This window comes from Triturus cristatus, chromosome 5_2, assembly GCF_964204655.1.
Source record: "Triturus cristatus chromosome 5_2, aTriCri1.1, whole genome shotgun sequence".
Taxonomy (NCBI): Eukaryota; Metazoa; Chordata; class Amphibia; order Caudata; family Salamandridae; genus Triturus; species Triturus cristatus.
The window spans coordinates 697,749,804-697,771,981 of NC_140588.1; the positions used below are offsets into that span (position 1 = coordinate 697,749,804).

The 22,178-nt window shown below is 43.1% G+C and overlaps 1 protein-coding gene across 2 annotated transcripts in view; it reads left to right on the plus strand.

Moving 5' to 3' along the window:
* The window catches only part of LOC146829142 (xaa-Pro aminopeptidase 2-like), a 565,756-nt gene that overhangs the window by 363,352 nt on the left and 180,226 nt on the right, over positions 1–22,178 (plus strand). For both annotated transcript variants that reach the window (XM_085607766.1, XM_085607767.1), the window contains one exon: positions 14,554–14,631. In XM_085607766.1, the coding sequence (XP_085463892.1) occupies positions 14,554–14,631 (78 nt within the window). The remainder of the gene's footprint in view (positions 1–14,553; positions 14,632–22,178) is intronic.

Below are 22,178 nucleotides of genomic sequence, written 5' to 3' on the forward strand. Positions count from 1 at the left end.
TTCATGCCGATTGAAGCGGAGGGCAGCCCACCCGTAGCTGGCACTTCCAGGTCTTCACTTCCTTCTGGTTAGCACTCTAGTGTCCAGGGGCACCTATTTAGGTGCAGGCTGGAGCGTACGCGCAGCAGTCTTCTACTGCTGCGAGGTTAAGCTTTGTTCAAAGCCACCAGGTTGCTACTGCCTATACTGCCGGCATTTAGACACTCGCCGGTTCGATTATTTTAACTCTTTTAGTGTTGATACTTTTGTAATATGTTTTTATTGTTGCCGCACTATTGCACTTTATTCATGCCCTCACCTTGCTTCTTTGCCCATTGCCTTGGCTTCCCAGGTCCGCCGCGGCTTCACACGTATTGAAGCGGAGGGAAGACCACCCATAGCCGGCACTTCGGGGGCTTCACTTCCGCCCCTGTTAGTGCGCTAGTCTCCAGGGGCACCTATTTAGGTGCAGGTTGGAGTGCGTGTGCAGCAAAGGCGCCGCTGGCGCACCAAAGTTATGCCTAAGGCAAGCCCGTCTGCGCCCGTCCGTGCCTGGTCCAGGTCTAGGGCCAGGACCCCTGGCCCTTACACTAAAATCAAGCCCAGACTTAATTATTCAGGGGAGAGCCTTCGGGCGCTTTGGCAGCCCAGGGGTAAGTCATGTAATATATTTACCTGCGAAGAGCTACTAAGAACAGAACATCCTCAATGCTCAGAATGTCTCATCAAAATCCCGAGGAGCTTTCAGCTGATGCAGAAACCCGATATAAACGTGGTCAATTCTGGCACGCGTAATATAGAACTTCAGTTAGCGCTCATCAATGCTAGGTTGTTGATTAAACATAAGTATGAGATTGCGGACTTTATCATTGACAATGAGTTCGATGCCTTGTTTGTCACGGAAACCTGGAGCGAAGAAACATCTGATCCTGATTTTAATATCGCTGTTCCTCATGGGTACAAAGTGTTTAGACATGACAGACAACTAAAAAAAGGTGGGGGGCTTGCGCTAATTCACATGAGCGAACTTATATCACGCTGCTCAATATTATCCTCATCTGACTGCAATGCCCTCCTTTTTAAAATGACTCCTCTCGAACAAGAAACATTCAAAGGAGTATTGATTTATCGTCCACCAGACCCAAGAAGTAGCTTCCTGAATAACTTCCATCCTTTATTAGAATTAGGTATTCAATCTAGATGCTTTACTATTTTGGGAGATATGAATTTCCATTTGGAAACATTAGCTGACAGAGCTAAGCAGGAGATTCTCGATATTACATCAGAGCTAGGACTCTGACAGCTTGTACAATACCCCACTCATCAAGCAGGACACACTTTAGATGGTCTTTTTACTAATAACACTGCCATTTCCATTCGATCCATTCTCCCTCTAACTTGGTTTGACCACCATGCTATCCTATTCAGCTACAATTTGCCTAGATCCAATATTACTAATATGTCTAGCAACAAGTCTATTGGGAGATCTTGGCATACAATTGACCTGTGCTTACTGGAAAGCCAGTTAGTACAAAGTCAACCAGATCTGGAATTGGAAGAAGAGGTCTCAGCCAGAAATTCCACTACCTGGCTGGAGTCCAATTTTTCCAAATTAGCACCTGTTACAGTGACTAATAAAAATAGAAAGACCCCCTCTGCCCCCTAATTCTCTGAAGCCCTAAGATTAGATAAACAAGCCTGTAGGAAGCAAGAAAGAATTTGGCGGAAAAACTATGAAGCACCAGAAAAAGATCAGGATAGATCGATGCTGGCAGACTATAAGAAAAAGTTAATTGCTGAGAGGAGCCAACAGTTTACGTTGCAAATAGAGAAGGTGGGTAATTCCAGCAAGGAACTTTTTAAGATCATAAATAACCTGACTACAGCTAGAAAGGACGATGCCGCCAATTGTAACCAAGATTTCTGCAACACACTTGCCCAATCTTTTAAATCAAAGGTGTGTCAAATATATGATCAGTTTGCCAATCACAAATCAAACGTTAATGTTACAGAACAGGAAGCTAGAGTCAAAACGTTGTTTTTAAACTTTACCCCTACTTCTTCAGCTCAAATAGCTACGCTTCTTTCAATGACCAAATCAGGGTCCCCGGATGATCCCTGTCCTCCCAGGATCCTTCACAACATCAGCCATCTAATTAGCCCACAGCTATCTAGCATGTTCAATCAGATGCTTTCGCAAGGACTTTTCCCAACCATGTGAAAACAGGCCTGTATTTTGCCGCTCTTAAAAATTTCCAATTTTGACATAATGGACCCAGCCAACTAACTTCCTATTGGGAGGCTCCCGCCTCCCGTAAAAATTGTTGAGAAAATAATAAATGTTGAACTCTCCACCTTTATTTCAGACAATTAAATCCTAGACCAGAGTCAGTTTGAATTAAGCATGTCATAGCACCGAGACAGCTCTGATAAAGACCACTGAGGAAATTTGCATTGCGCTGGATGGCGGAGGGTCGGCGGCCCTTATTCTCCTTGACCTGTCCGCGGCGTTTGATACCGTGGACCATACATTTCTGGTCGAACGACTAAAGACCATAGGTATAGGAGGAAAGGCTCTTTCCCTTTTAACGTCGTTCTCATCAGATAGAACACAAACAGTTTAACTAGGCAATTTTAAATCTGCACCTTTTGTCTTGCCTTGTGGGGTACCGCAGGGCTTCTCGTTGAGCCCTACACTTTTTAATATTTATGTTTCTGAACTGGCGCCTCTGATTAGAAGTTTTGATCTAATTCCCACCTCTTATGCCAACGACACCCAGTTGGTTATCTCAACAGTAGACAAGGATGTTAATATTCCATCAAACTTCATGACTGTATGGTCACTCTGAGCAACTGGATGAGTAGGCACTGCTTGAAGTTGAACTCAAGCAAAACTGAGGTGGTGTTGTTTGGAAATCTCTTTCCACTATGGTCGCCAGCTTGGTGGCCAGACACCCTTGCCCCCCCCCTCCTACACCAGTAGCCAAAGCTAAATATTTTAGGGGTCATCATAGATGAGAAACTCAATTTTAAGACTCAGATTTCTAAGGTGGTGTCTTCCTCATTTTTCACCATTAGAACTTTAAGTAAGATTCTCCCATTTATCCCTAAAAATACCAGAAAAACGGTATTGACCTCCCTGGTTTTATCGAAATTGGGTTACTGCAATGGCCTATATATCAACCTTCAATCCAACCTACTCAGAAAACTGCAAGCGGTACAAAATGCCGCCGCTAGACTAGTTCTGGATGTTCCCAAATACCAGCCCATTAGGGCAGGGATTCAGGAACTGCATTGGCTGCCAATTGGCTAGCGTGTTAAATTCAAGGCTCTCTGCATCACACATAAGGCACTTTACAGAGAAGGCCCACAATTTCTTTGGGACTCTTTCAGCTGGTATTCTCCAAATAGACCGTTACGCTCGGCCAATGCCTACCTGATGCCCAACTCCAGATTTAAACGGAAAAACTCAATCAATCAATCAATCATGGAACTTATATCGCGCACTACTCACCCGTAAGGGTCTCAAGGCGCTTGGGGAAGGGGGTCTGCTACTGCTCGAACAGCCAGGTCTTGAGCTGTTTCCTGAAGGCCAGGTGGTCCTGGGTCATCCGCAGGTGGACGGGTAGGGAGTTCCAAGTCTTAGCTGCCAGGTAGGAGAATGACCTTCCTCCAGCGGTGGCTCTCTGGATGCGAGGGACGACGGCGAGGGCGAGGTTAGCGGAACGTAGCCGGCGGGTGGGCGTGTAGAAGGTGAGGCGGCTGTTGAGGTACCCTGGGCCTAGGTCGTGGAGGGACTTGTGTGCGTGGGTGAGGAGTCTGAACGTGATCCTCTTGTTGACCGGGAGCCAGTGCAGGTCTCTCAGGTGGCACGAGATGTGGCTGCGTCGGGGGACGTCCAGGATGAGTCGGGCGGAGGCGTTCTGAATACGCTGAAGTCTTTTCTGAAGCTTGGCCGTAGTTCCGGCGTAGAGGGTGTTTCCGTAGTCTAGTCTGCTGGTGACGAGAGCGTGGGTGACCGTCTTCCTGGTCTCGGTTGGGATCCATCGGAAGATCTTTCGGAGCATGCGGAGGTTGTGGAAGCAAGCTGAGGAGACGGCGTTGACTTGTCTGGTCATCGATAGGGAGGAGTCCAGTATGACGCCCAAGTTGCGTGCGTGGTCCGTCGGTTCAGGTGCGGTGCCTAGTGCCGGGGGCCACCAGGAGTCGTCCCATGCGGAGGGTGATGGTCCCAGGATGAGGACTTCTGTCTTGTCCGTGTTCAGTTTCAGGCGGCTGATGTTCATCCATTCAGCGACGTCTGTCATCCCTTCGTGCAGGCTGGCTTTGGCGGTGTCGGGGTCTCTGGTGAGGGAGAGAATTAGCTGGGTGTCATCGGCGTAGGAAATGATGTTGAGGTTGTGTTGGCGTGCGATGGCAGCGAGGGGTTTCATGTAGATGTTGAAGAGAGTGGGGCTGAGCGACGATCCTTGCGGGACGCCGCAGATGACTTCGGTGGCCTCGGAGCGGAACGGAGGGAGGCGTACTCTCTGTGTTCTGCCGGAGAGGTATGAGATGATCCATTCCAGAGCCTTCCCTTGGATGCCGGTGTCGTTGAGGCGTTGGACTAGTGTGCGGTGGCAGACAGTGTCAAATGCTGCGGAGAGGTCTAGGAGGATGAGTGCCGCTGTTTCGCCGTTGTCGAGCAGGGCTCGGATGTCGTCGGTGGCTGCGATGAGGGCGGTCTCGGTGCTGTGGTTGGCTCTGAATCCGAACAGTGATGGGTCGAGGGATCCGTTCGTCTCGAGGAAGGCTGCCAGTTGCTTGTTGACGACCTTCTCGATGACTTTGGCGGGGAAAGGAAGGAGCGAGATGGGGCGGAAGTTCTTGAGGTCGGTCGGGTCCGCTGTTGGTTTCTTCAGCAGAGCGCTGAGTTCGGCGTGCTTCCAGCTCTCCGGGAAAGTTGCTGTGTTGAAGGAGGTGTTGATGATGTCTCGGAGGTGGGGTGCGATGGTAGAGGCTGCCTTGTTGAAAACATGATGGGGTTGAAAAACTGGTGGGGGGAGGAGTTTCAGGTACAGTACTATCAAGGAATGGAGCCCCTTTCCACTTTCTCTTAGGAGGATTTCCTCCCTGCTTGAGTTTAGGAAGCTACTGAAGACATTTCTTTTTAGAAACTAGCTTTTTCTGACATAGCATGTGAAATGGAAGCGCCTAGACACCCATGGGCATTAGTGCGCTATATAAATTGTTATAACTTAACATAACATAACAGTAGTCGATATGTGATATCTCTATGGTAGCATGTATTCTGTGAGTCAGTCAATGAGTGTTTGTTGATTCTAGATTAATTTCATATGTTGCAGCTTGTCCTCTTGTATCTTCCCTGTTTCTTCTGCTCAGGCCATTAACATAAAGAGGTATGTTGGAATGTTATGTATGTCTTTATGTGGCGACATCCCAGTTCGTCCAATGGCCTGGAAACATTGCAAGCAGAGCAGGAAGTAGCTGCTGCTACCAGAATGGCATCCTTTTGGCATGTTGCCTACAACTGAAAAATAACACCTTTACATCATGCAGTGTCCTGTCTGTTTCCTTCACAATGAGATTTTTCTTGGTTGCTACAGTATACAATCCAAGAGTCTAAGAATGGTGGTACTCTCCCTGTTTTTGCTTTCCGCGGCAGCTTGATGGCAAAACTCAAACCACTGAGTACTCAATTCAACATTCAACTATCTAGCTTAATTTGGGGAAGTGGCTTGTAGAGTTTTCTTGTGCTGTTTTGCATGATAACCCCCTACTGAGGGCTGTAGTTGTTTTTAAAGGCTCTGAACCAGAGGTATATTAGGCCCGAACTGCAGGTGAGGGCCTATAACCCAGGTGAGGACCTTTAAAAAGCAGTATAGCCCAAGGCAGAAGGGTTATAAAGCTATTACAACAGCCCAGCACAGAGGGAAGACTGTTCTAAATTGAAAAAAGGGAAAGAAAAACAGAGGAATGTTGGAGCAGGTGTTTATATCGGCCTTAAATGGCCCTAATTCACCTATTATCTTCAATGGAGCTCTCAAGATTCCAGTGTCCTGTTGTAAATGGCAGACAATTGGAGTTACATATATCATATCAGAAGACTGGCATATATGTTTTTCTTTGTTTGAATTGGTGTTTTGGCCCTTGGAAAAATGTAGCTTTTTATAGAGTGCTTGTATTTCAGTTCTTAACCTCTTCAGTGCCCCGCCCTTTCCACGCCCTGTGCCGGGCGTTTCATTAGCGGGCGGGGTTCATGACGAGATAGTCTCGTCATGGACACAGCGCAACCGCGCTCCATGACGAGACTATCTCGTCATGGGCACTGAAGGGGTTAAGGCTGATGTGGGGATGACTTACACCCTTTATTTATTAAAAGATAGTCTGGCTGATTTGTATGCTTTTCTAAGGCACAACATGTGTAAATGTATCTTTTTCTTTGCAATTTGCAGTTCACCCCCTGTCAGACCCTGTTTGGATGCCCCTGGGCATCAGACATGATGGATGAGGTTGTCTGCTGCTGGTGTTCTGGAATCTAGGCCAATCACAACTATTTCTATACTTAATGTTAGTGAGAAGACACAGGCTTCTAACGAAGTAGTGTGATGGCACAAGCACAGAAGTCAACAATCAACCAACAGTCACAAAAACTCGAATGTTCAGCCCCGTGTTTGTCTTTTTAGAAAAGAAAGCACGTTTTAGTCTCATAGCAGTACTCAGTTCGAAACAGGTTATTCCAGTATATAGGATAGTGTTTCTTGTCACAGTTGTCCCTTGTGGTGCTACACCACTAATCTCCCTCCATGCTATCGCCTATCCATGTGACCCTAAAGCGTTTGTCTCCACATCAATTATGGTACAAGGATGCATAAGGTTCAGGTGGAGATTCTAGTGTTCCAGAAATCAAAGGTGTAATCAGTTTACATATTTGTGAGAGTTCTTACCTCTGATGGTGTAGTGGTTAAGAGTTCAGTCCTAGTCTCTCAGGCTTGAGTAACATGGGCTAGGCAGCTCCATTCCACCACAGTGGAGGCTTGTACTGAGCAGACAAAATCCCTTGGAGGTCACTGAAGTAAGGCTGCGGCTGCCTTGTGTAGTCAGTGAAGCAGATACATTTTTGATTGGAGTGATGACTGATGCTGATGCAAGTATAGGCCTGACTAGACTGATGTGACCTCCAAAGCAGTTACATCCTGGACAGGGCTGATGTGATCACCATGGCATGTGAAAGACTGACGGGCGAAGGTGAGGAAGCACATAGACATATCATTGTTACTGCCAGGTCTTATTGAAGCACCAAGAGACCTTCTGCAGCACAGGTCACTCCTGGCTTAATTTTCAACTTTCCTGGATATACCTCCACCCAGAAGGATGATTGGCTTCTCCTTGTGGCCCGACAGATTATTTCATTTGCTCATCAGGAAAGCAGACCTTTATACACTGAACAGACCCTCAGCTTAACAAGCAGAAAGTGCAGACATCAGTTGATGCTTTTTCTCCCCTGGGAGACTGGCTGTCAGTCAGACACCAACCCTGGTCACATAGCAGTCCTTTGAGTGGAATTCTCTCTTCCCTGGTCATGAAGAACTTGGAACTAAAACAAAAAAGAGTCGTTTGTGCCTCCCCTGTATACATATTTTCAATATAGGGCATGTGGCTCTACGGTCTCAAATTTCAGAACAGAGATTGGGTGGTTATCTTTCAACTGTCCTTCTTAGGCTGTTATCCAGGGTCAGCTTGTGTGTAAAGTGGTTTCTCTCAGCAAAGAACACTGGCTTTCCAGACTATAGCAACCACAACATGAACATAATAAAGTTTGTGGTTTCTACACCTGGCTGTCATCAGCCTCCCTGAAGCTGTGATCAGGGATAGAAAAGGGCAGGCCTGACATAGAAACATTCCACCTTGCACAAGGGAAACTACAGTCGTACCTCTCACACCTACCTTCAACTAATTGACATTGCTCGGGATGAACAAATCATCAGGCCCTTGATAACAAAGTCTTTGTGAAATGTCTAAAGGTAGCCCTGTCTCCATTCTCCTCACTTCAGTGTCTTGATCTCCCCTTTCCAACCCCAGGAATGCATGCAATACACTTCTACTGTCTGAGAAATCTTTCCCGTTCACCATTCTGTGCTGAACTAAACCAGGGGCATCCAAATGGTTCCCGCTGGCTTCAGTAGTCCGATTAATGTAAACATAGAGTCCTTCTACTATACCTCTGTTACATACACACTACAAATACACTTGACATACGCGCAGGATGTCAGAAAAAGGTTCTATATGTAGTTACATAACACCAGACCTTTAAACAAGAAGAGATTGTTGGCAATACTCTTAATAACAAAGGTGAAAAGGTCTGCTCATGCTATCAATCTCAAAATATGGTATCCTACCAATGCCGCTTTAAGTGCTACACCTAGGAGTGGGGCAGGAGTCCACTGTTCACTATGAGAGCATGCTTGTCCACCCTTCCAGATCTCAGGACAGGTCCTAGACTTAGTATAGTATGGACAGACCTAGGCATCTGTGCACATGCATAGATTAGCGTAACATAAGGCCAAAAGTAGAAATAAGGATATCAGGCTCACATATAGTCAGACACTCAAGGTAGGGTAACAATCCTGTATTCCATGCAGGGTACATTTCTGTCCCGACACCCTAATTTCATATAAGCAAAACTGATAAAGGAAGGTTAGGGAGATCTGAATGTCTGTAGCAATTGCATGTGCATCCCAGCAATCTCAGACCAAATGGAATTTCTTTAACAGATGTGTGGGCTCACACACAGCAAACATAACAAGATGATGGGCGGAGTGACATTTTTCAACCACTCACCCCCAGTCAAGAGATCTGGGTTGAATCCATCGTTCTTTTGCTCACCATGCACCCCAGTTTGGACCCACCCATATGCAAATCATTGTTGACTATGTCACTGGCTCATGAGGGGTGAAACCCCAAAACCAGTCCTAGGATGCTTGTTTCCAGTCAAAGGAGGACCGAGGTTTGGCAGTTCAGGCTGGACTGTTCCCATGAGGAGTAGGGTCAAGACTGATTTTCACATGGCTGGGTCCAAACTGGGGTGGTAAACTGGGGTGGCATAGTAAGCAAAAGAAAAATGGATTCAACCTAAATCTCTTGACTGGGGGTGAGTGGTTTAAATGTTTCAGGCTCACACGCAGACAAACCGCTGTTGGGTTTCAGAAAAAGAGGAGAAAAGAAAAAAGAAAACAGCATGCAGGCATATATATAACAATAACAGAAACCTATGTTTGGGATGTGACAGTATACTGCATACACAGGAACAAAGACATAATATGCTTAGAACATGAAACGTTACATAACTCATAGTGTTAATTAAACAAATATATAAATATATACATGTGACTCAAATAACAATCAACATTTATACAGTTTAAAAAAATTCTGCATCATGTCTATTTGCCACTCAAATTTCCCAGACCATTCCTTTACTTAACAAAACGATGGTAAGCATCTCGTTTCTATTTTATTCACTGTGCATGGACTCTTTCTATGTTTAGCATCTTTCACTCGTGCACTTTCACCGTCATCACTTTTCACTTTACCCAGGCACTACCACTTTAAAAAGTCATAGCAAGTTCAATACAGGTACGTCCTATGCGTCACCTTGCGTGTTTCCGTCGAAGGAAGCCACGACCAACTAACGGGGTAAGCTCGGAACAAACGTGTTGTTCAACCGCAACCATCTTTTTAACTATGCCCGACCGCGAGCACTCAATAGTATCCTTTCACACCACATTCTTTCACATTTGTCTCGCCGCATGTTTACTTTTTCAAGCATCACTTAAATGCACTTTTTTCTTGCAGCACCTTATCTAACGCTCGTGAGCAAGCGGTTTGTTTATAAAGATTTAAACCCAATTCTTTCACCTTAACATCACGTTTTTCCATTCACTGGCCATTATCGTCTAGAAATCTAGACAGGATCTCTCAGTTTTCACTTTTCTCATGAGCTTTGAGCACTATTAGATGCACTTTGTATCTTCTTGCAGACACGAGGAAGGTTTGTAACTTTCACAGGTGATCAGCAACAAGTTATATTTATGAATTGTGATTTGTCGGAGAATGATCTTCAATGCAATTATGTGTATATAATTTCTTGTAAGAGATTATTTTGCTAAAAGTGTAAATATCTATCTATCTTCTGTGCTCTATTGAATTGCAGATCACTAGTTAAGCATCATACTGAAATTGCACTATTATTAGAAGATCTGCGGCTGGATGCGCTCTTCCTCACAGAGACATGGGCCAGGACAGACGCAGTTGTGGAGATAAGCGCCGCCTGTCCGGAGGGCTTTAAGTTTCTACATAAACCTAGACAGGGAGGTAAGGGCGGAGGGGTAGGACTGATTTATAGGGAGAAACTTCGCCCAATCCTGCTACAAACGGAAGCGCTTGAGGGGATTGAGGCAATGGCCTTCTCGTTGCAAAGTGACAGAGGGAACTTACTTACAGGTCTGCTCTGTTACCGCCCCCCGGGGATGCACACCCCATTACAACCTCTTCTGAACATAATCACCAACTTGGCTCTCTCACATTCCAAAATGATTGTCCTGGGTGATTTTAACTGGCGGGAAGATGCAAGTACCAAGAACCAGCTGCGAGACCTGACATCTACCTGTCATGGCCTCGGTCTTCACCAATTAATCACATCTCCCACTCACCAAAAAGGTCACATACTGGATCTTCTGTTCGCTAATATGGCGGAGGCTGAACTTTTAAACGTCCTCCCGCTTATATGGACAGACCACTATTGTATCCAATTTAAGCTGATGTTAACAGCTACTCTCTCCCAACCTGAAGCCACGACAAAGTTCAGAGAGGGTAGAAATTGGGTCAAACTGTCTAAAACCGGATTCCTGCTGACCCCTCCCACAGCTAGCCTTTTTCTAGCCTCCAGATCGGTGGAGGCAAATTACAATGCCTACCACGAGTTTGTAACTAATGAGCTGGACCTGACAATCCCGAAAAAGATGATAAGAATCAGGAGTAGGCCTTCAGCGCCATGGTACGACGACGATCTGCGACAGCTGAAACAGCTTTTTAGGCAGGCCGAAAGGAAGTGGAGAAAGGGGTTCCTTGTCGAGGATAAAATGGCGCTGAAGTCTGCACAGAGTAGATATAAGCAACTCATCCTGGATCGCAAAGCGAGCTTTTATGCGGACTCTATAGCCCATGCCCCGAATGGGGCTAAGGAATTATTCAGGATAGTGAATTCCCTATCGACCCCAAGTTGTCTTGAAAACAAAGTTATACCTTCCAAGAGGTTATGTGATGAGATCGCCACCTATTTTAAGGACAAGGTGATGAAGATAACAGATCTCTTTAGGGGTACCGATAGAGCGCCCGACGACCCCGAGAAGGGAACGACCCACGTGAAGCCAGGCAGGGATTGCTCCTTGACCTTCTTTCCATCTTTTTCGGAGGAGTCGTTTACTAAGACGGCACACAGCATCTCGTCGGGCTCCCCCCTCGACCCCCTGCCCCAGAAGGCTTGGAACCAATCGGCTATCCGACCTTCCCCTGGTTGCGCCAGATCTGCAATCAGTCGCTGGCTGAGGGCATGGTTCCAGACGGCTGGAAACAGGCTGTGGTCTCCCCCCTCATTAAAAAACCTACTTTGGACCCATCTACCCCTGCCAGCTTCCGGCCCATCTCTCTCCTCCCGTTTCCTATTAAAATCTTGGAGAAGGCGGTGAGTAGATCCCTCTCGAGTTACCTGGAAGCCAACTGTTTGCTGGACAAGGACCAGTTCGGCTTCCGCCCAGGCCACGGTACCGAGTCCGCATTAGTCACTATGATGGACTCACTGCGGATGCGGGCTGACACAGGGAGCACCGCTGTCCTGGTGCTCCTAGATCTGTCAGCCGCCTTCGATACCGTGTGTCATGACACGTTGTTGGGACGGCTGGCGGAGGTCGGGGTGGGGGGCCAGGCACTACAATGGCTCCGGTCCTATTTAACGGGAAGGCATCAAAAGGTGACTATGGGACCTTTCGTCTCAGAGAACACACCTGTGGACTTTGGAGTCCCACAAGGCTCTAGCATCAGCCCCATCCTGTTCAATATATACTTACAACCGCTATTTTCCATCATTAAAGCATACGGGGTGGAGTTGATTAACTACGCGGACGACACCCAACTGGCCTTCTCCCTGGAAGGTAAACAGGCGGTTCCTCTGGAGCAGTTCCAAAGCTGCATGAGACAGACCACGGACTGGCTACGGAGGAACTGCCTGCAGTTCAACGGAGACAAAACTGAACTGCTGTTCTTCGCACCAACGAAACAGATCCAACACCTCCCAGTGGATTTTAGGCTTGCCCCCGACTCAGCCCCACTAACGCCAGCTAGCACAGTACGGAATCTGGGGGTTTTATTCGATAATAACCTCCAGCTGGTTTCACAGGCTAGTAAAACTTCCAGCACCTGTTTTGGTCTTCTGCGACTTCTACGCCGTGTTCTCCCACTGCTGCCTGCAGACTCCCGCAACACGGTTGTTAGAAGCATTATTCTTAGCAGATTGGATTACTGCAACTCTCTGTACCTCGGAGCCCCTGAATACATTCTGCAGGGGCTACAGAGAGTTCAGTCAGCCGCTGCTAAGCTGGCACTTAGTCGCAAGTTCGACTCATCTTCCACCCAGGCACTCTGGCTACCCGTCAGAGAGAGGGTCCTTTTTAAATCTCTGTGCATGGTACACAGGGCAATCCATGGAACAGGCCCGATTCCACTACAGGAACGATTCGCCTGGTATTCCCCCGTAAGGCAGTTACGATCATCCAAGGCCAACCTGCTAGTACAGCCCAGCTTTAAACGGGCCAGACTGGGAGGGAGGGCATTCAGGGTGGTCGGAGCTCAAAGTTGGAATACTCTCCCACTTGACCTCAGACAGACGCAATCATTGACAGAATTCAGGAAGAGCCTTAAGACCTGGCTCTTCCCAGCAGCATGAAGTCCTTGACTTTGCCTCTCTGTGTATTTAACATCTTGCCTGGTCAGAGCGCCTGGATACCCGTAGGGTTACAGTCTATCTGCGCTATATAAATCGGTATACAATACAATACAATACAATTTTGCTTCTTAAACAACACGCTCCAAATAGTAGTATGCTATTAGAATTTTGTAAGGACTGTATGATGAAATGCCTTTTGTTCTTTGCAATTACAGTAATGGCAAGGAAGACCCCTGATGAAGGGTCATGATTGGACACGAAATGCATTGACTTGGCAAACATTGTTTATACAGTTGGATGATACATTCCCAGCTTGGCAAGAATGAATTTTGCATGGAGTTAAATACACCCAAATTGAAAATACATTTATTTGAAGACTATTGATTATCTGCTTAAAAAGTTTTTTACGCAAGATTAAGTTGGTAGACGGCAATTTAGTTGCCCATGTAAGAGTGCTCACGTCAGCAGAAGGAATCCTTCCTTCATGCACTTTCGTTTGGATGTTAACCTAGAGACGCCATCGGACAGGCACCTTGGTGTTTGAAGCACAACTCTGAACTATTTTGAAATTTAGTCAAACCACCCCATAAAACTGTGTGCACGTTGGCACCAATCAGGTAGTTCTACATTTTCAGAATTGTGACATAAAATCCAACTTCTCCATTAAAGAGTACTTAAAGTTATAATTCTTTAAGCACCAAACATTCCTACCTGCTCCCAATTGAAAGTTATTGCTTCTTAAATGTAATAGGTTAACCATATGTTATCCTACAGGAGAGGGGTGCCTAACATCAGTGAAAAATTATTTTAGGGTTCTTCACTACCCAAGGAGTGACATGTATGCAGTAAAAAGGGAGGTTTGACCCTGGCAAGAGGTTCATCTTGCCAGGTCGAGAGGGCAACTTAAAATTGCACAAACATGCTGCCATGACAGTCCTGAAGCATGTTTAAAGGGCACAATCGGTGCTGTTGTATTAATAGGTGGTTGATGTAGGTGTTTCATATGGCATTATGGTCAGACTGTATCAGTGTTTCTGCAGCCGTGGTCACCTAGGGGAATGTTCTATTAGCCTGTGTGATATGCCAGCTTGAAAGGGTGTTAGGTGCATCTTAGAGGTTTGCGTGGGAAGGGAAATGCCAAACTTCAAATTATCCCTCTTGTACCTAAATATACAGTAATCTTGAAGTTTTAGGCTTTGGCTAGACTTATACATGGCCCCTTCCATGATGGTGATTTTTTTTCAAGATTCTGAAGCCTGAAGCCCTTAAACCTAGATGGGCCTAACTCACTCCCTGTGATGTCATTTCCTATATCATATATAAAGAAACACTGACATGAGATAGACACATTGCAATGGATTTCTTTGCTTATTTTCCATAACATCCACCACCCTCTAGCTGTTTTTTCGGTCCCTGATTTGTTTCTATTTTGCAACAAAATTTCTTTAGGACACCTGACTAAACCTTCCAAAGTATTTTGCAAATTACACTATTTTTATGGAAAAGTCTTCAGTCCATATTGCAGGAAATCAGATTGAACCATTAATTAATTTTGATTCTCATTTTTCATTCCTCAGGAGACAGTTACACTGTGATGGCCCAAGTTTTGACACCATTTCTGCAAGTGGACTGAATGCAGCTCTTCCACATTACAGGTAAGTAACTGGGCTGCTCCAGTTTATATAAAGGAATCTTTATATATACAAGAACCTTTAAATCTATAATGTCTTAGGTTGCTGGTATTCAGTAAGTTGAAAACGACTTGCCTTTGAGTAGGCTCCCCTCTCAATTGACCATGTGCAAACGTTGGACAGAACATGCTCAAGCCGGTGTCTTTTTAAGGGCGCAATTAATAACCTTTTAGAGTATGTTTGAGCAAGAGTGGTCTGGGGTGAGATGGTTTAACTGTTGTTTTTCTCTTATTGGGGTCCTAGCGAGCCAACTTTGGGCAGGCAGTGCCAAAAGCTCTTCTTTACTCTAACCGACCTTTCCTAGGACCAAGACCAATTATTATGAAAGGTTCAGAATGTAAATTATGATATAGACATGGGTGCCTCAGGTGCGCTAACAGAGATGTAAATGTTAGGTCTACAGTTAGAAATTATGCCCTGAATATTCATGACTTCCTTGATTAGGAAGGTGAAGGCTTCTTCTTCATCACTCCAGGGTGTCTTCATAATATAAATCCTTATGAAAAAGAAGTGTGTAAATTAGTTGTAGGGGTAGCTTTTCTTTATTTCATTGAAATGATGACTTCAGAGTTCTAGAACTATAATATCATGAAGGTAAGCATATATAGGTAAATTAGATTTATTATTGTTTAATCCACTAATTTGTACGTTGAATGAAAATATATATTCAAGGTACATAGATGTGGAGTTAAGAATAGTAAATCCATTCTTACCTATAAACAATTACCATCACAATATTACAGAAGATTATATTTTGATTACAATATACTAGCAGGACGATATTTGTTGATATTGTGACATACAACCATACGTACAGTTATCTCTCATTCGCCTGGCTACTGTATGGCAAGTTTCAGGGTTTCTTTGAAGAGATTCAGTAGATAGGTAAGGGTGTTATTGTAATGGATGATTTTCATGTGGATGTGAATTCCCTTTTGGAAATGTCCTTTTCATGTTACAAAGTTTCAGTTTTGACCAGTGTTCACAGGGTCCTGCCCATAAACCTGCGCAATTTTAGAGTTGGTATTGAGTTTTTGTGCGTCTTTGCCGGATATTTTATCCTGTTGGAATTACTGCTTGATCCTTTTCAAGATATCCATTCTGATAAAACAAGCGCAATCTTATAGAGTTGCCAACCCCACATATATTTTTAAAAAATGTTCTTAATTCAAGATTTGCAGTTATACAGATGCTACAATGGATGTCATAGACAGCGGCAACAGGCCGACTTTTCTCAGTGCCCAGGCAAACTGTTTCATTTATCACTCATGTGGCCTTGTTACAGTCGGATCAAATGCAATAATCAATGGTTTCCATTGCAGTGAATAATGTTCAATCGCAGGATGCATTTTATAGTCAAAAAAGAGAAAGAATGCCATTACAATAAACCAAGAGGGAGGGAGGAAGGTTATAGGGAAAGAGAGTTGGGGGTGACCGTTCAGGCTCATCTAGTCAGAGGGGTTGATACCGGCCGCGCCTGTGTGAGCAGCTAGTGTATCTAGTGTTACTCCTGATCGCCCGGGATCTGAGGGTGCGAAGGCTCCTCATCCTCTGCGTGCGATTGCAATTATAGTTGCAGCAGGCCCCATATATCTTTAGGTTGGGATTGCGTGGGCATTAGGTCCCAGTATACAGACAACTGTTCTTGACAAAACGCAATAGCTCTGAGCTCCTCTTTTTGTGGTACCTGTGTCCCACCCCATTTCATTGCAATGTGTTGTTTAGCAAGCAGTAGAAGCAAGGCAGTAAGCTTTCTGCTATCCGTCGGTAGGTCCCTAACATGTCCAAGTAGCGCCGTCCGTGGGGATCTCTCCATGGGTATGCCAGTAATTTCCTCTATAGCGTCAAAAATAGTCAACCAGTAGCGTTGAATTTGTGGGCACTCTCATGCAAGATGAAGGAAAGCCGCATTGGGGAAGCTACATCGCTGGCAGTACGCCTCAGTGATCAGTCCGGATTTTTGAAGCTAAGCTGGTGTCCTGTATAGTCTGTGGAGGAATTTAAAGTATATAAGATGCAGTCTGTTGGTCAGGGAGAGTGCTCGCTCTTGCCTGAAGCTGAATGTCCATTGTTCCTGTGTGATTGAGATGCCAAGCGCGGTTTCCCACTCTTGATGGACACGCTGTGTACGCACTGGAGCTGTGTGTTGCATACCAGTGTATAGGTGCGCAATTAGCTAATGTGGGGAGGGATACTTAAGAAAGCGCTCCAAGGTTTGGAATGAGGGAGGGGCAGCTGGAAAGGAGGGGAGGCAGGCACGCAACGCAGCGTGCAGCTGGCAGTATGTAATCTTTTCTAAAGTGGTCAATCCTTTCCCCTCCCCTACTTGGTGAGTTGCGATATAGGTACCCTCCGGGAACACGTCCCCCATTTTAGTGAGCTGCATGGATCGCAATCTAGCGCAGGGGCCGGCCTCCACCAAAAGCGGCAATGCTGGATGCTTGAGCAAGGGGACCAAGGGGGCGTACATTGCTTCCTGTTGCGCCCTCCGGTGCAGTCCATGCCAACCCCCCACCATGCACCCCACCGTGTCAATCTCGGTCCGAGGTCAGGTCGTGTCTGGTATAAAGCCAATGGAAGGGGAAGCGGGGCCACCTGATCGTGCTCGGTGCAGTGTGCGCCATAAATTGTGTAGGGTATACCCAGTGGTAGGCAAACTGCGCTTGGGTGCACCAATAGTATAGGTAAAAATCCGGCACAGCTAGTCCGCCCTGCTCAAATGGTTGGGTGAGAATCTCCAAGGCTATTCTGGGCTGTTAGGACACCCATGCAAGAGTGATCATGTTTGAGCGTAGCCGCTTCCTAAAGCTGTGGGTGAGGGGAAGTGGGATATTATTGAAAAGGTATAATTAATATCACACAATTACTCTACATTTCTGTTTACCCAGATACTCAAATGTCTGACGGGTGTGGAAGGTACCATTTAAACAAAATTGAGGGTATACCTCTGACTTTCTAAACTGTACTAGAATTTCTTAAATTTTTGTTTTATTGATTTTTATAGCCTAAACTTTTAGAAAACATTTCAATGACTTAAAATGTCCTGGCCAGGTCCCCATTCCCAGGGACTTAAAGGGCTAACTTATAGTGAAGACATATTCATCTAAACTCATTTCTTAGAATAGACTAAAGAGAGGCTCAAAAACAAAGCATATAAGTGGCGCGGATAGATGGCGCCACTCTTCAGTGCCCTAATGAATGAAAATGGTCTAAGCTGCTTTAACATCTAATTACAATTCTGTGGTGGATCCCTGACACAGATTGGCGAGTAGTTCATCAGCTGGGTTGGGAAATTCAGGCGTTTCGGTACTTTCTTTAAAAACTCCCGGGGCCATATTATCAAGGAACGGTGATAACATTATCGCCACTTTAGCAGCAGGAAACTGCCGCTAAAGCGGCGATAATGGGCTTGATAATATGGCCTTGAGAATTCCCATAGAAGCCCAGGTTCTGGTGTGAACATGGGCCTCTATGGGAATTCACAAGGGCATATTATCAAGCCCATTATCGCCACTTTAGCTGCAGTTTCCTGCAGCTAAAGAGGCGATAATGTTATCGCCGTTCCTTGATAATATGGCCCCCAGTTCACAAGTCAAACTCTCGCCATCAAGGAATCGCAACGCTAGGTGCTCTTTTTTTAATTTATTTATAGCATAGTTCCGGAAAAATTTATTTTGGCAGCAAGCACTCCCCCTTATAAAACACGTTTGATTTACTTTACCAATTTATGTATAATACTGGGTAATATTATAGCTAAAATGTTCATCACCATATAACAGAGTTACAGGACGATATGATCAAAAGATCAAAGGATCATTCCCAGGTTTGTGAAAAGTCAGGTGTAGACCACTGGTAAATATTCTGACATATAAAACTTTTATCTGCAGAGAGCATTTATTTTGTATATTTCATATATTCCCCTACAGCACGTGATGACGTAATAGCCAGACTGCTTTCCTCAACCACCGCAGGTTGTATAAGCACTGCTTGTACTCCAGTTGTAAATTTACGTTTCTACTCCTTAAAAAAACCTGTAATTTTAGAAGTTGTTCAGTGTATAGATCCCCGCGCAAAAAAACTCTAATGTACGAATATTTCTGTTCCTCTACCTTTCATTGGATCGCTTAAATGTTTAATGCTATTATTATGTATACTGGTTTTGAGTATCCAGGCCAGAAATTCACTCACTTTATGACTTACTTTGGACGGGGTTTGATAAACTGTCTCTCCTGACCCAGCATATATTTTTAGCCTATGTTGTTCTAAAAAAAATGTATCATTATTCCACAAGCATTACGGTTTCCTACTTCTTTTTTTTTTTTTTTTTGTTCAAAATATTTTATTGAGTTTTGTTCAAATACAACTAAAAAAAAAATAGACAGGACATAAAATATTATGATTAAGCAATAATACCTAAATAACATTGTATATCATCATAATCAACCTCATAAAGAGAAAAAAATAAATAAATAAATTATCTTAGGTAATGAGAAAGTACATAATCAAAAAATACCAAAAGGGAGGGTAGGAGGAGGGGGAGGGAAAGAACAAATATAACAATTGACGTAGAAAATGCAAACAGAGCTACTATAAGCCATAATAACACTAATCATAGTAAGTTCAAATTTGAAATAAAATTAATCATACAACATTAAATGGATAAATAAGCATCAACAGGTAACCAAAAAGATTGATAAGAGAAAATATTATGAGTGATCCCCTTCACAGATAATTGAGCACCTCTTCTAGAAAGAATAACCCATGACCACCAAGCATTAACAGATAATACAGAGACATCTTTCCAACAAAAAGTAATGGATTTTAAAGCAGCCGAAATAAGAAAATTAAAAAGCTTACTCTCTAAATCATGTAAATTTTGTAGAAGAATAGCAGATTTACAGATTATTAACTGATAGGAAAGATCAATTTGAAATTTAAAAATCTTCTTAATGACATCCCAAACTTCAGACCAAAATTTAAAAACCAATGGGCAATCAAAAAGCATGTGTTGTAATGAGCCAGGGTGTGATTTACAATGCCAACAATCAGGAGAGGGGAGAAGTTTAGCTTGGAACAAACGTGATGGATTCCATAAACGATTATAAAGAATATAAGAATTAGTTTGGTAGATCGAAACAGGCAACCACCCAGATATACTATTAAGCCAAATATCTTTCCATGTGTCAGCGGACAAGGAAAGAGAAAGTTCATTATTCCAAAAAGTGGAAATCATCTCTATATTGCTACCTAAAGTATCAGATAATTTTTTATATAAAATAGAAACCCCATGAGATGATTTTGAAACTGTTTGAATATAAATTGCTAAGTCAGCTATAGCATTAGCAGGAATGGCATTAGGAAAGGAGTCTAAAATTGAATTGCACAAATATTGATACTTAACAAGATCAGATTTAAATAAACCAAAACTTGTTTGCAATGTTTCAAAAGAAATAAACGTATTATTGGAATAGACATCTTTAAGGTAAAAAATGCCAGCCTTAATCCATGAGAACCAGAAATTAACTTTCCTGTTCAATTTAATAACATTACTATACCATAATGATAATTCAACAGTGTTATTCATGGGAAAAAGAAAAATTAAATCAAGATCATTAAATAACATTTTAGTGGATTTAATAATAACTGACTTTTGAATAAATGGAGCATTATTATGCATGGATACCAAAGTAGGTAAAGGAAATGGATTCACAATTGATTTCTCAATGCGAAGCCACGTAGGAGAATTATTCAAAAAGGAGCAATTAAACCATAATGAACTTTGTTTTAAAATAAAAGCTTTATGATAAAGAAAAAAGTCTGGGATACCAAATCCAGCATTACGTTTAGGAACTTTTAATTTTTTATAAGAAATACGAGGAGGTTTGTTGTTCCATAAAAATTTTGACAAAAGTTTATCAACATCTTTATAAAACTTTAATGGAAATTGAGTAGGAACCATGGCAAGGGTATAGAATATTTTAGGAGCTATAGTCATTTTAAGAGAATCCATCCTACCCCACCATGAAAGATGTAATGCAGACCATTTAGACGTTTTGTCCTTAATATAGTTTAGGATAAAATCACAATTTAAATTAATTGTCGATTTGATGGAAGAGGAAAATAAAATTCCAAGATATTTTAACTTATTCTTTTGCCAAATAATTTCCTGCATGGGAAGCATATCAGGAGTGCAATAAACATTTAAGGGAAAGAATTCAGTTTTGTTAGTATTTAAAGTGTATCCAGAAACTGCAGAATACTTTGTTATAATATCCATTAATGAGGGAAAAGAAGATATAGGATCACTAACAAATAAAAGCACATCATCCGCATAGGCAAGGGTCTTAACAGTAACATCCTTAATAGTGATTCCTTTAATATGGTCACAATTTCTGATTAGGTTAAGAAAAGGTTCAATGCCAATTAAAAATAAGAGCGGAGAAAGAGGACAGCCTTGTCTTGTACCTCTAAAAAGCGAAAATTGAGTTGAAATTTGGCCATTAATAAATAGACGAGCAGTAGGGGCAAAATATAAAGCTGAAATCATACGAATAAAGGAATCTCCAAAATTAAATGAGGACAACGTATGGAATAAAAATTGCCAATGGAGTTTATCGAATGCTTTTTCAGCATCTAAGGCTAAAATTCCAGATGGCATTGATAAAGTGGGACTTTGTTCAATAATGTGTAGCAAAGTTCTCGTATTATTAGCAGAGTATCTATTCTTCATAAAACCAGATTGGTCAGGGTGTATAATAGAATCTAATATGGGGCCCAATCTAGTAGCAAGTATTTTAGCATATAATTTACAGTCTTGGTTAATTAAAGATATGGGACGGTAATTAGACACTCTGGTGGGATCTTTATCTGGTTTTGGGAGTACAATAATTAAAGCTTCTGTAAAAGAACCAGAAGTAGTTCCAGTGGATCCAAAAAACGTAAAAAGTTGGTGCAAAAATGGTAAAAGATGTGACTGAAATTCTTTGTAGAATTCCACAGGGATCCCATCAGGACCCGGAGATTTGTTCTTTTTAAGAGATTTTATAGCTGATAGGATTTCATCTTTGGTAATAGGAGCATCAAGTCTAATTTGATTAGATTGTGAAATCTTGGGTAATTTACATGATTTTAAAAAGGAGTCCAATAAGGAAACTTCCAGATAATCTGGTTTATTATATAATGCCGAGTAGAAATTCATAAATTCAATAACAATTTCATTGTGAGAGAGAGCAATATTACCATGAGGACCAAGAATTGAGTTGATTTGAGTTTTATCTTTTTTTTATGCGCAAATAATTAGCTAATAGTTTACCGGATCTATTGGCATTAAAACTAAATCTAGCTTTAGCATTAGAAATTTGAATACCTGCCCTTTTGCTAAGGATTGAATTAAATTCATAACGTAATTTTTGTAGTTTAAATTTATATTGAGGATTGTTGGAAGTAATAAAAAGTCGTTCAAATTTCGCAATTTGCTTTTGTAAGTTTTTCACAGTAGCATGAAAGGTTTT